This window comes from Geotrypetes seraphini, chromosome 3 (assembly GCF_902459505.1).
Source record: "Geotrypetes seraphini chromosome 3, aGeoSer1.1, whole genome shotgun sequence".
NCBI classification, from domain to species: Eukaryota; Metazoa; Chordata; class Amphibia; order Gymnophiona; family Dermophiidae; genus Geotrypetes; species Geotrypetes seraphini.
The window spans coordinates 343,927,995-343,942,042 of NC_047086.1; the positions used below are offsets into that span (position 1 = coordinate 343,927,995).

The 14,048-nt window shown below is 43.7% G+C and overlaps 1 protein-coding gene across 3 annotated transcripts in view; it reads right to left on the minus strand.

The window, feature by feature from the left end:
• GALNT14 (polypeptide N-acetylgalactosaminyltransferase 14) overlaps nt 1–14,048 on the minus strand; it is a 596,567-nt gene that overhangs the window by 80,702 nt on the left and 501,817 nt on the right. For all 3 annotated transcript variants that reach the window (XM_033937530.1, XM_033937528.1, XM_033937529.1), the window contains 2 exons: nt 10,025–10,112; nt 7,252–7,336 (listed from right to left, as the gene is read on the minus strand). In XM_033937530.1, coding sequence (XP_033793421.1) covers nt 7,252–7,336; nt 10,025–10,112 — 173 coding nt within the window. The remainder of the gene's footprint in view (nt 1–7,251; nt 7,337–10,024; nt 10,113–14,048) is intronic.

The window sequence follows — 14,048 nt, forward strand, 5'->3', positions numbered from 1 at the left end:
GCAGGAAATTGTTGATGTTGATCTCGCCGGTCCTGCGCGAGCAGGGCAGACCGCCGCCGCCGCTTCCTCTCACCTCCGCCCGCGCTCGATTGAGCAACACGAGAAAAAGTATGAGCGACGCCACTGAAAATAGTGAGCGATCACTCATGCGCTCAGCTTAGAGGGAACATTGAATGTAAAAGGTCTATCTCACAGTCATTTTTGAACAAAAAAGACGCTGGGGGTTTTCTGTTTGAAAATATATGACAACGTCCAAAATGAACGGTCATTTTACAAGGAGAAACATTCAAATTATGAACGTCCAAAATCCAGGGATAAGGATGTTTGTCTGACAGCATTTTTACAGAAATGGACACACAGACATCTTTGCAGAGCAGAGGGGCAGCCTAGTGGTCTGTGCAGTGGACTCTAAACCAAGGCACCCAGGTTCATATCCCCCTCCAAAACTAGGGAAATTCTTCAATGGGCTTCAGACTTGTAGATGTCAAAAATATTTACCGGTAGGTACAGTAGTTATATGTCTGTTTCTGTAGGGCTCACAATTTAAAGGCCAAAAAAAAAGTTTACAATCCACTCAATCAACCACTAGGCTATTCCTCAGACCTGCTTTCTGCTTTGTTCAGAGTGCCCATAATAACTGAAGCCAGGGCTGACTCAAGAAACTGCAGTGCCATAACCCACCTTTTTCATTGGTGCCCCTCCCCCCCCCCACTATCTATCATCTGTGTCACCACTCAGGCCCTGATGCTCAAAAAGTTTCCGTGCCGAAGCTCTCCTAATGTTCAAAAGGGTTCTCTGAGAACCCTATACAAATGCATTACAATGAGCTCATTAGTATTCTAATAAGCTTTCCTTGTGATGCTTGAAAGGGAACACCCCCTCATTTACAATTTTTTCAGCAGCTCTGGTGTTGTGCACTCACACAAATAACGCACAACAGTTGCACCCCCTCATTTTAAAAAAAACCCAGCTAGCTGCCATTCTCCTTTCCTATGCCCAGCAGGATTGGGGGTCGGGGATAGGTGGATCTGGGTGGGCCCGGGGGCGAGTCTAAGGGTCTGGATTTTCCAAACTGAAAATCTGGTAACCCTATACCTAGTGATTGCTCTTCTGAGCAGGCGCCAGGCAAAGTTCCTTCCCTCTTTTATGGGCTACTCTGCACAAATAGCATACATATGATGTACATGCAATGTGTGTGTGCATAGCCTTGTAAAAGAAAATTGCTCCCAACAGGGTATTTTTTTTTACCATGTTTTCAGTGTTGTGCATCCTGCCCTTAGCCCCTAATCCTCTCCCCACCTGTAATCCAGTATCTCCCCCTTTTTCTCAGTTGACCTCCCTCCTCCATACTGCTGGACCAAAGGGGTACCAAAATCTCAGACTGGCATTTATCCCTCTGGGACTTTGGGATTTTGGTGCCCTTATCACTGGCTCCATGTGTCAGTGCCTTAGGCTGTCATTAAGCCTGGTAATCCTTTCCAGTTTCACTTTCAGGGTAAAGAGAGGGGGACAGGGATTCATGAGGAGTTATGCCTTAATCCTTCCGGAGGACCTTTACATACCTTGGACATGAATGAAAGAGGTCTAAATAGAAAATCCTTCCTTTTAGATTTGGAAGTTTCTTCCCATTCATTTATTGCTGTTGGACATCCTAATTTTGGGCCATTCGTAGTCCTATCCAGAACATGGGCATAACGTAGCCCCTTGCTATCTGGATGAACTGCAGTGCAGGATGTCCAAATTCTGCCATTCCAAAACCACAATTTGGCCAATTTTGGCAGCTGGACTTTTTGGGGCATTTTGAGACGGCCATACCTTTTGAAAACGAAGCCCTTAACCACTGAGAGGGGAACAAATTTCTACCATGATAATTTTAAAACTAGATAAGGATAGGGTTACCAGATTTTGCCGAAGGAAAATCCAGACCTATTGCCATGGCCCCAGGCCCGCCCCGTTCTTCCCCCAGACAGCATCCGCGCATGCGCGGACACAATGCAATGATGTCATCTGCTGTGTCCGCGGATGCCCCTTCCCGACGCAATTTTGAGGGGAAGCTTTTCAAAACCTGGACAAAAGTGCTGGGTTTTGAAAAGCCATCTGGATCCCCTGACATGTCCTCAAAAAGGATGGCATGACCGGGGAAATACGGCCGGCTGGTAACCCTAGATACGGATAGATATTGTGGTAAGAGCTGCTACTAATTCAATTACAGTCGAGCAAACAGAACCTTACATGTGATGTGCAACAAGTCAGGCAGTCTAGTAAGTTCACCAAGAGCTTTTTCATAACATTTCCAAGAAAAGAGTGACTGCTAGGACCCACTCCAGTCAGAAATCTCCCTATGCATGTTTGGTTTCCTTTTTGTTATATGGTAAGTGTAAACAGCTGCCTCCACGTGTTGAAGAACAGATAGATCAGTGGTCTCAAACTCGCGGCCCGGGGGCCAAATGCGGCCCCCCAGGTCCTATTTTGAGGCCCTCGCTATGTTTATCATAATTAGAAAAGTCAAATAAAAGAGTTTCTTGATCATCATATGTCTCTTTAGCTATAAATTGCAATATTATTTTTAAAGACTTAGCCAAAAGGAAAGATTTATAAACTATAAAGAGTTTTACCTCATGCAAAATTGTCATTTCTTTAATAAGACATTAACTATTTTTTCTGAGACTCTCCAAGTACCGACAAATCCAAAATGTGTCCCTGCAAAGGATTTGAGTTTGAGACCACTGAGATAGATGGTCCAACCTACAGAGCAATCAGGCTTCAACAGAGAAGCCTGGAAGTTGGAGAATAGGCAATTTAAGCGTACTTCTAGCTCTGTAGTGGGGCCCAATCATGTTTCATTTTCCATTAATTGCCTGGTCTGCATTATGAGCCACCTTCACCATGATTGCAAAATTATTTAATTCTATATTCCACTCTCCCTGCCGACAATGAGAACCCTGAAACCAGACCTTGAAGGTGATTACCTCAAACATGGAAAGTTCCAACATATTTAAATTCAGTTTGAAAAGAAGGTAATATCCCCTTGAGACAGCCTGTTAAATAGTCTTATATGCATGCATATATCTAAAATATTTTTATCACTTTGGGATTTGGTTTGTAATTTTTCTAACATATTTGATCACTTGTCTACCATGTGAAAAGAACCTATTATACAATACTGATCCCCAGGGACTAAAGGAATTAAAAAATAAGCTATAAAAAGATTAATTCACATTCAAGAAGATTTTGTTTCATTACATGTTTTATCCTTTCACCTAAGCTGGGAAACATCAGTCAATGAACAATAGTTTTAAGAATTAGTTTTGAGTGATCAGACAAGTGTGGAGGGCACAGCCGACTTGCTGGCATGCAGAAAACTGCATACGCCACAAGAGAACAGATCATAGTGACCCAATACTTGCAAACCCCAGGCACTACTTACATTTACCCCCTCTTCTACGAAACCACGCTAGCAGTTTCTAGCATGGGGAGCCGCGCTGCTCCCAACGCTCATAGGAACTCAATGAGCTTTGGAAGCAGAGCAAGACATTCAGCGCAGCTCTCTGTGCTAAAAACTGCTAGTGCGGTTTCGTAGAAGAGGGGGTTAGGTTCCTAAAATGTAAGCAGTCCCGAGGGTACAAAACTAGAACAGGAGCAAAAACATAGACACCTAGTACCGATTTTTAGCTTGTAATTTGGGTACCTAAGGAGAACATTTTAGAAGGCTTGCACATTTTCACATGTAAATGACCAACACATGTTACGAAAACCAAAATAACACTCAGCATATACAGTAAATATTTATGCTGTGTTATTTTTGTTTTTGCTTTGAGCACATTTACTCGGCAGCATTAATTGTGTTTTTCCTATCTCTTTGGGGAACACATGTAACTAGCCATTTTAACGGCCATTTTACTAAAGCTTAGCAGACGCTAACGAAATTAGCACACGCTGGGCTCCTTTTACTAAGGTGCGCTAGCGTTTTTAGCACACGCAGGAAATTACCACGCGCTACGCATTCTAGAACTAACACCAGCTCAATGCTGGCGTTAAGGTCTAGCACGCGCAGCAATGTAGCGCACGCTATTCCACGCATTAAAGCCCTAACACAGCTTAATAAAAGGAGCCTTATATGATGAGAAGCTTATTTTATACCTATGGGCTTCTTAGCATTTAGGACTGAATTCTAGAAATGATGCCGAAAAATCAACACAATAAAAAGCATGCTAAGTGCTATTCCATAAACAGCGCTCAAAGTTAGGTGCTGCTTATAGAATAGTGCTTGGCACAGGGATCCATGCCTAACCTCAGGTACAACCATTTATACCAACTAAACCCTGGTATAAATCCTCCCTCTTATTCTATAACAGCATGCATACATTGCAGAAATGCCCCTAGTGGTGTAGTAAGGGGAGGGGCAGACTGCCCCGGGTGCTCTCTCTGTCCCCCCCCCCATGTCACGCTGACACCCGCCTTTCCCTGCCCACCATACCTCTTTAAAATCTTCATCAGTGCGAGCAACTACTCTAGCCTGCTGCTCACGCCAACCTGGCTCTCTCTCTGAAATCACTTCCGGGTTACGGGTCCAGGAAGTGACGACATTAGATGGAGAAGCTGCTTACGCTGGAGAAGATTTAAAGAGGTACAGGGGTGGAAAGGAAGGGCACGAGTGTGGCATGAGGGTGCGGAAGGCGTGTGAGGGGTTTGGCGCGGAAGGAGCAGGGGCGTAGAGGAGGGCGCCACCCTTAGCCCCCCCAGGCACCTCCTACTCTTGCTATGCCATTGACATCCCCAATACATTCATGACTGTCCCATGGCCACATTCCATTTTTGGAGCCATGTAAAACTTACATGAGGATTCAGATGCGTAAACATGTGGGTGTAACTTTTAATTGATTCCAAATAGAACCGATAATTGATTGTTGGAACCCAATTATCGGTGCTAATTGAATCATTCTTCAATTAAATTGCTCGCACAAATTGGACATGTGCCCAAGTTTGCATGCACAGTTTTTAGCACCATTTACAGAATCTGGGGATTAGTGCACATTAAGCTTTAGTAAAAGGGCCGCTTAGAACGTTGCTAATTACATATGTAGATCCAAAGTCTGCACAGTAACTTTATTTAGGCTTGACTGGGGACCAAAGTGACATACTTCATGACTCTATAAGTATTAAGCCATTCTGGGGACGATGCAGAAAATTTCTCACACAGTTTCTACTGGTTCAACACTCTGTGGAATAGCATTGCAGGAAGGATTTCATCGCAGGTGTTAATACGCATGGAAACCCCAACTGCATGTTGCATTAAAATGAATGGTAATGTGGCGTTTATATTCTTGTTTATTAGTTCAGTCCGTTTTTGTTATTTGCGCATTCCCGACGTGTGATTTTATGTTTCTGTGGTTGCATCAGTTGAGACCATTATTCCCACAACTATGTTTGCGTATTTACAGACCAGCTGTTAAAAAAGCAGCTTTCTTTGCTCTCATTTTCACCTTGCAGTCTGGTGTTTGCTTCCAGACATGGCCCCCCAAGCATCCAGAGAGTGAATTACAAGCATCTACAGATACTCCAAGTGCTGCCCCATGCAGGAACTTGAACCTAACCTTATTTTCCCAAAAGAATCCATTGTTCACTTTCCACGGTTTTGAGGCACCTAACCTCTATTTTCCCATAGAGTCGGCATTGCATTATTCACGATTTTGTATTTCGCAAACATTTTCAGGAACAAACTGCCGTGAATAATAAGAACAGACTGTAGTTAATTAGTAGGAATCTTTTTTTTTTTTTTTTTTTTAGGCGGGAGGGGGGGGAGTCGGAGGAGGAGTCAGAAGTACCCGGAAGAAGGATCAGGTGGGTGGATGGTAGGTACCACTAGATAGTACAAAAGGAAGTGGGAACGGACAATGAGCACTTCACTGAAGAACACTTATGTAAAACCAACTTGTTTATTTCATAAAAGGCCACAAGCAGAAGCTGTGGACCCGACACAGCACTGTGTTTCAGCGTCTGAGGAACGACTGTATCAGGGGTCACTGTGGCGTATATGTTCACGGATAACAGGTCTGGGATAAAACAAAACTCGGTCCAACTAACATGCCAGAGTAACCAAAATCACTGAAAAGCTATGGAAGCATTTTCAAAAAGTACCACTAGATACCACAGTTTGTTTCTTCTAGTTAGGGAAAGGGGAGGCAGGGAGGGGGGAGAGAGAGTGGCTAGTGCAGATGCTAGCAGCTTGGCACTAGTTTCTTTTTCAAATGTCACCCTTTGTGTCAGTGCCTCTGGCACTCTCAGGATATATAACACTTTGCAACGAGCAGCAGACTGCTACCATGATTTTAACATGGCAGTAATTTGCATGCTCAGTGATTTGAGCATGCTGTGGTTCTTTTGGTGTGATACTTTTGTAGTAAAGCTATGGCTCTAAATTGAAGATACTCTATTGTCCCCTGTGTTTTGGATAACAGAGGTTGGTTCTTTGGTTCTGCTAGTCAGGGGTGTCAAAGTCAGTTCTCGAGGGCCGCAATCCAATCCGGTTTTCAAGATTTCCCCAATGAATAGGCATGAGATATATTTGCATGCATTGCTTTCATGGTATGCTAATAGATCTCATGCATATTCATTGGGGAAATCCTGAAAACCCAACTGGATTGCGGCCCTCGAGGACTGACTTTGACACCTGTTTGCTAAGCCATTACTTATCCAGGAAAAGAGCTTTTGGTCTGTTTTACTTTCATCTCTTAAAATCAGAAAGCAATTTGTGAAATGTTCTTATGAGGCTTCTTTTCCATTCTGAGGGTTTTTTCCCCCTAGGCAATCTTGGTTTCTTATAAAATATCTTCTTCCAACAGAAATATTATTTATTTATTTTTAGTATTTATATACCACTTATAGCCTAAGTGGTTTAAATTCATCTTCTTAAGCATTTTCCCTATCTGTCCCAGTGGGCTCATACTCTTTATCTAGTGTACCTGGGGCAATGGGGGGATTAAGTGATTTATCCAGGGTTGCAAGGAGCAGCATAGGATTTGAACCCACAACTTCAGGGTACTGAGGCTTTAGATCTAACCACTACACCACACACTGGGGTAGGGGTTACTCACTGAAACGCATCAAAATCACTGTATTTTTTCCCATGGATTTATCCCACAGCTCCAGTAAATGGGGTCCTATCTGCTTTCAACGTATTTCCAATATGCTTGAGAACTTTTTTGAATTGAGTTTTGCTTCAACTGGTTTACTGGTAGTTTTTCAACTTACTTAATGGGTTCTGTAGGATCAAGTCGCTTGACTTTCTGCTCAAGAGAAAGCTGTTCCCACTTGAAATGCAGGCTCCAGTCAAACCCTGAGGGGAAACAACAAAATATAAATTTCTTCTACTATCCATTTGAGTGAAGGCCTTGACTGAGTCCCGGAGAGTCAAACCTTAGCTCTTCAAAGTCACATAGAGGTCTGGTTTTCAGGATAGCAATGTTCTTGGTCAATGTTTACATAGAGGACTAGATTCAAAACACGGTGCCCCAATTTGTGCATTGAAAAAAACCCAAGCAGAGCACTATTCTATAGAGGGTGCTTTGAGTTGCATGCTGTTTATAGAATACTGCATAACGTCAGACCAATCTTTGGGTGGGATGATTTATACTAGCTAAAAGCAGGTGTAAATTCTGGCACATAAGTTAAGAACATAAGAATTGCCATACCGGGACAAACCGAAGGTCCATCAAGCTCAGTACACTTCCCCCTCCCCATTCGCGGTTTTGGTAATCACGATTTCACATATTCACAATTTTTGGGGGAGGGGGAAAAAAGAAAAAAAACAACATCGTTAAGTCTTCCCTCCGGCATCCCAGCCTTACCTGGTGGCCTAGCGGGCTTTCGGGGCAGGAGCAATCTTCCTACGCTCCTGCCCCGTGCAGATCGCCATTAGGAAATAGCTGTAGGGAGTTCCCGTCATAGTCTCGAGAGTCTATGGGAATTCACAGCATCCATTTCCTAATGGTGATCTGCACGGGGCAGGAGCGTAGGAAGATCGCTCCTGCCCCGAAAGCCCGCTAGACCACCAGGTAAGGCCGGGAAGGCGGGAGGGAGGCAGGGGTGGGTCAGAGCCGGATATTCGCGGTTTTTCGACATTCGCGGTCCGGCTCTGCCCCTATCCCCCGGGAATCCGGAGGGAGAAGTGTATCCTGTTTCCAACAGTGGTCAACCCAGGTCCCAAGTACCTAGCTAGATCCCAAGTAGTAAAACAGATTTTATGCTGCTTATCCTAGGATTAAGCAGTAGATTTCCCCCATCATCTCAATAATGGCCTACGGACTTCTCTTTCAAGAAAGTATCCAAGCCTTTTTTAAACTCCACTAAGCTAAATGATTTCACCACATGGATCCACCAAATTCTATAATTCTGCATGTATTTTTAGTGAATGTCCCTCACAACCCCCTTTTCAGTTGCACACAAAAAAATTTGCGTGCAAATCTTTATAGACTAGAGCTTAATAAGAAGCATGTATAAATTAAAATTATTGCCAATGATCGCTAGCACTCAATTATTTTACTAAATAATTGGCTCATTAGCCAATTTACACATGGATCTCAGAATAGTGCACAATTTTGCACATCTTAATTTAGGCACCATATATAGAATCTGGGGGAAACTGTATATCTGATGAATGTTCATCAGATAGCATGCTGAAACTGAGCCCCACATGGGGCTGTAGAGGACTGAACTTGCTCATCTCCAGCCTGGTCAACAAAAGCTCTGGAGTGTCTTGCAAAACCACTCAGGAAAGTGAATCTACACAAAGGCACGATTCCTTTTCTCTCAGTGAGTGAAGGACAGACAAGACAGTAGCACAGTAAGGGGGGGCGGGGGGCAGTCCACCCCCAGGTGCCGTATTGGTGGGGGCGCTGGCAACCCTCCTCCTCTCTGCCCCCATGCCTCTTACCACTCCTCCCCTTGCCACGCGTGCGCTCTCCCTTCCATTTCCCCGTACCTCTAGTTGTTCACCGCCGTGAGCAACAACTTCACCGTGCTCCTCATGACCGCATCATCTCTCCCGCTGTTGTCACTTCCGGGTGCTCTGCATAGGAAGTGACCACAGAGGGAGAGACGACGGGGTTGCGAGGCGCATATCGAAGTTCTTGTTGCCCGCGGCAGTGAACAACTAGAGGTATGGGGAAGGGAAGGGGGCGCGCATGCGGCATGGGGAATCGGGGATAGAGCATGGGGCAGTGGGGGAGGGGCGCCATCATCCCAGGCACCTCTCACCCTCGCTACGCCACTGGCACACGGGGTAACTAGTAAAAGTGGAGAAACGATTGCAACTCTGCACTGATTTCAAATAAAATCACCACTCCCTAACATCTTTGAGTGTTGATCTTGCGGCCAAATTTCAGCCAAATCCTCACAGTAGGCTTCTGAATTCCAACATGGGATGGACATGGATGGATTCATTGTTGACAGTAAGTGCTTTCCATTAGCTTAGCACACAGAACACCACAAGGCTACTTTTGGTTTAAGATTTCACAAAGTCCTAAAGTCATGCTATTCTTCTTTTTGCTCTCAGCTACATCAGGGCTCCTTTATGATAGGAAAATATGACCTCTGATAATCCACCCATGAAATAACCTTTCCATTAGCACTTAAAACCAGAATCTAATAACTTATTACTAAACAAGCACAAAATAGCAAATCCTACCAAAAATAGGCCAGTATAATTTTCTGCAACAGAGTTCTAAGGCACCAGTTAAGACAGCAGTACGGGCCTTAGGAAAGAGAAACAATGCTTTTCCACAGGTAGTAATCTTGTGTTCAGAAAAGGGTTTACAAATGGCCATGCCCTCTTGCACTTAGGCCCTGCAGCACTTATGCACTACCTGATAGAATAATGTATAGTGTATTTGGCTTCATAAGCAGCACTAACTGGTGCAGTTGTATAATTGCCTTAAGGCATCTCATCATTTTTGTTTTCAGTAAATCTCATTTTTAAGGGCTTCCGAATGCTGACGTGTTATTGACGGCACTGCAGTACACTCACCTCCTCTCAAGTCAGATGAAGCTGCAACATAAGCAAATGTGTCCAAGCTGATTATATCAATGACTGGACTAACCACTCGGGATGGATCCTTAAAAAAAAAAAAAAGAATATAACATGAATTTATAGTATCCTAAGGAGCAGGATCATAAGCTAAGAATCAAAGCAAGGGCTGCTGAACCACACTAAGGAGATAATTTTTTAAACATTTCCATGTGTAAATAGTACTACTTATATGTGTTAATTGCACTCAAGTGTAAACGTTGAGTCTAGAAAGCTTCTTTGTTCCATATGGAGATTCACAGCACACAGTCGATTTCAAGGGGGCATGGTTTGAGTGTGGCTTGGGCAGGCCAAAGCAGGGGTGTCCAACTTTGGTCCTTGAGAGCCAAAATCCAGTTGTGTTTTCAGGATTTCCCCGTTGAATATGCAAGACATCTTTTTGCATGTACTGCCTCCACTGTATGCAAATAGATCTCATGCACATTCATTGGGGAAATCCTGAAAACTCCACCTGGCAAAGGCCAAGGTCGAACACCCCTGCCAAAAATCTACATAAGGGAATCCACATACAGTGGGGGGAAAAAAAACTCCCTGTCAGGTTTTACACCAACTCAGAGCCATGCACAGATTTTTAAAAAACTGCTCGTAACTGGCCAGGGCTTTATACAACTCAGTGGCGTAGTAAGGGGGGGGTGCAGTCCGCCCCGGGCGCAGTCTTCCTAAAGGCACGGCATCCCTCCTCTTCACCGCCCCCTACTTCTCTCCTTGCCTGCCCCCGTACCTTTTTTACTTCCCCAGCGCGAGGTTCCTGCCCGCATTGGGACCCACACCTAGGAAGTGACGTCAAAGTGCGAGCTGACACCGATGTGGGCATACTGCTCACACTGGAGAAGTTAAAAAGGTACGGGGAAAGGGGAGGGGGTCACGCGGCATGGGAGGGGCACCACCGCCTCGGGCGCCACTCACCCTTACTACACCACCGATACTGTTCCAAAATGAAAAAAAAAAAATTTTGCTACTAATACTACTTTATTGGTAGGGCAACAAACCTTTTTGTGAGGCAAGTAAGTAAGAGGAAAAGAAGGCTGCTTTGATTCTCAAAAGTAGTAGCTGAGAAGGTAAGGAATAAAAGGCTAGCATTCATAAACTACAAAAGATCGCAGGGAGAGGAAGACAGGCAAAAATATCTGGAAAAGTTAAGAGAGGCTGGTCTTGTAGTCAGGAAAGCAAAGATGCAAATGGAAGAAAAAATAGCTGACACAATAAAACAGGGAGACAAGATATTTTTTAGATATATTAGTGATAGAAAGAAGAGCAAAAGTGGCATTTGTGAGACTCAAAGGTGTGAAGAGGAGAAATATGTAGAAGCTGAATTGCTTAACAAATATTTCTGTTCTGTGTTCACGGTTGAAGCGCTAGGAGCGGGACTGCAGAAGATAAACGTGAATAGGTATGGAGGAGTGGTAGACCCTGATCGATTTTCAGATGGTTGCGCTCATGAGGAGCTAGCTAAATTAAAGGTAGATAAAACGATGGTGCTGGATGGTGTACATCTGAGGGTGCTGAAGGAACTTAGGGAAGTTCCTGTAGCTCCACTGACTGACCTTTTCAATGCTTCTCTAGAATCGGGAGTGGTACCAGAGGACTGGAGAAGGGCAGATGTGGTCCCTCTACACATAAGTGGAAGTATGGAAGAAGTAGGGAATTACAGGACAGTTAAGTCTGACTTCTGTGGTAAGCAAATTAATGGAAATGCTTTTAAAACAGAGAATGGTGAAGTTTCTGGAATCCAGTGAATTACAGGACTAGAGGCAACATGGATTCACTAGAGGAAGGTCTTGTCAGACAAATCTGATCAATTTCTTTGACTGAGTGACCAGAGAATTGGATAGAGGGAGTGTGCTAGATGCAGTGTATTTAGATTTTAGCAAAGCCTTTGACAGAGTTCCACACAAATGTCTAATAAATAAACTGAGTGCCCTTGGGATGGTTCCCAAAGTGACGAGCTGGGTCAGGAACTGGTTGAGTGGAAGACGACAAAGGGTAGTGGTCAACGGAGATAGCTCTGAGGAAAGGGATGTCACCAGTGGTGTGCAGCAAGTCTCTTTCATTTGAAAGGAAGCTCTAAAATGAGAGGGCATAGGATGAAGTTAAGAGGCTATAGGCTCAGGAATAATCTAAGGAAATATGTTTTTACCGAAACTGGTAGATGCATGGCACTGTCTCCCAGAAGAGACAGAAACTGGGTCTGAATTCAAGAAAGTGTGGGAGAGAGATACCAGACTACAGGAAGGGGGAAAGGGAAGGAGAAAGATGTTGGATCATGGGAAAGAGAGAGAGATGCCAGGCTGTGGGAAGGAGAGGAGAGAGATACCAGACCATGGGAAGGGGAAGGGGAAAGGGAAGGAGAAAGATGAACCGCAGGAAGAAGGAGGGAAGGAGAAGAGATGCTAGACCTTGTGAAGGGAGAGGAGAGAGATGCCAGGCTGGGGGAAGGAGAGGAGAAAGATACTAGACCATGAGGGGGGAGGGGAGGGGGATGACAGAGATGTCAGACTGTGAGAGGAGAGAGATGGAAGAGGGTGAACATTGATGGAGGGAAGTGGAGGAGATGATGCACAGCGATGGGTGTGGATGGGGAGAGAGAGAAGAAATGCTTTTTATGGATACATAGGAATAAGGGAGAAGAAAGAGGGAAGAGATGGTATACATGGATAGATGAGAAGGGAAGACATGGAAAATTAGATAGATTTTGAGAAGAAAGCAGAAAAATGGAATAAAGTTGAATGTTAAAGTTAATGACAAAGATGGATGCAGGGCAGAAAGTGAAAAAGGAGAGAAAAACAGCAAATGGATACGATGGCTCTGAAAATGCAATTAAGACCACAAACAGAAGGAAGTGCAGCCAGAGACTGGGAAAAGATGGTTAGAAAAATAAAATCACCACACAACAAAGGTAAGGAAATTATTTTATTTTCAGTTTAATGATTGAAATGTGTCAGTTTTGAGAATTTTTATCTGCTGTCTATTTTGCACTGTTCATAAAGAAATTCATTTCTTCCTATTTCTCTGGTGTTGTGCTGTGTGTAGAGTCTGGCATCTTAGAGTTTTATTTGTGTATATTACTGCTTATAGTTTGTGGTCGTGTATTTGCATAGGGGTCATCTGTGTTCTGCATGTGTGACAAAGGCCAGGTGTTCTGGTAGGAATGAATGTTGAAAAAAATACAGTATAGTTTAATTTTGTAGTTAACTATTATGTATTGTTAATAAGATTATATTGTGTGTATATATGAAAAATGAATGGAAAAATAGCATTACAATTAGTACCATTATTATGGGTGGAGCTTGGGCAGGGTCTGAGGTGGGGCTTTTGAGCACCCCAATCATTTTGAAAAGTTGGATCCTGTGGCATGTATACTATCAGTCTGTATGCTTTAAAAAGTTCTAATGCATGCTAAAGTTTTACCATAACAAGGTGATTTTTAAAAGGTTTTATGTGGCTTCTACATGTATAAATGGCCACACTTACCATGTAGATTGGAGACATTGTAAAGGGAAGATTAGGTTCTTACCTCCATAATCTTTTTTCTAGTAGAAGGGTACAGTAGGCTTGTGGGTTTCTTCCCTTCGCCCACAAGCTTTGTAGAAAGCATCATCTACATTTTTCAGCTGTGCCTCCTTGTATCACTGGGCAATACCTCAGTTCATACCAAAGCAATGGATAACCCCTAAGAAGAAAGAACAAGGAGGGCGCAGGGATCTCCCCGGCAATTCAATTCTATTCTGCTCTGCAACAAGACCAATTAATTAAACCAGAAAATGGTGACAGAGTTCAAAGAAGCCTGGGATGAACACAGAGGATCTAGAACAGGGGTGTCAAAGTCCCTCCTCGAGGGCTGCAATCCAGTTGGGTTTTCAGGATTTCCCCAATGAATATGCATGAGATCTATTTGCATGCACTGCTTTCATTGTATGCTAATAGATCTCATGCATATTCATTGGGGAAATCCTGAAAACCCGAC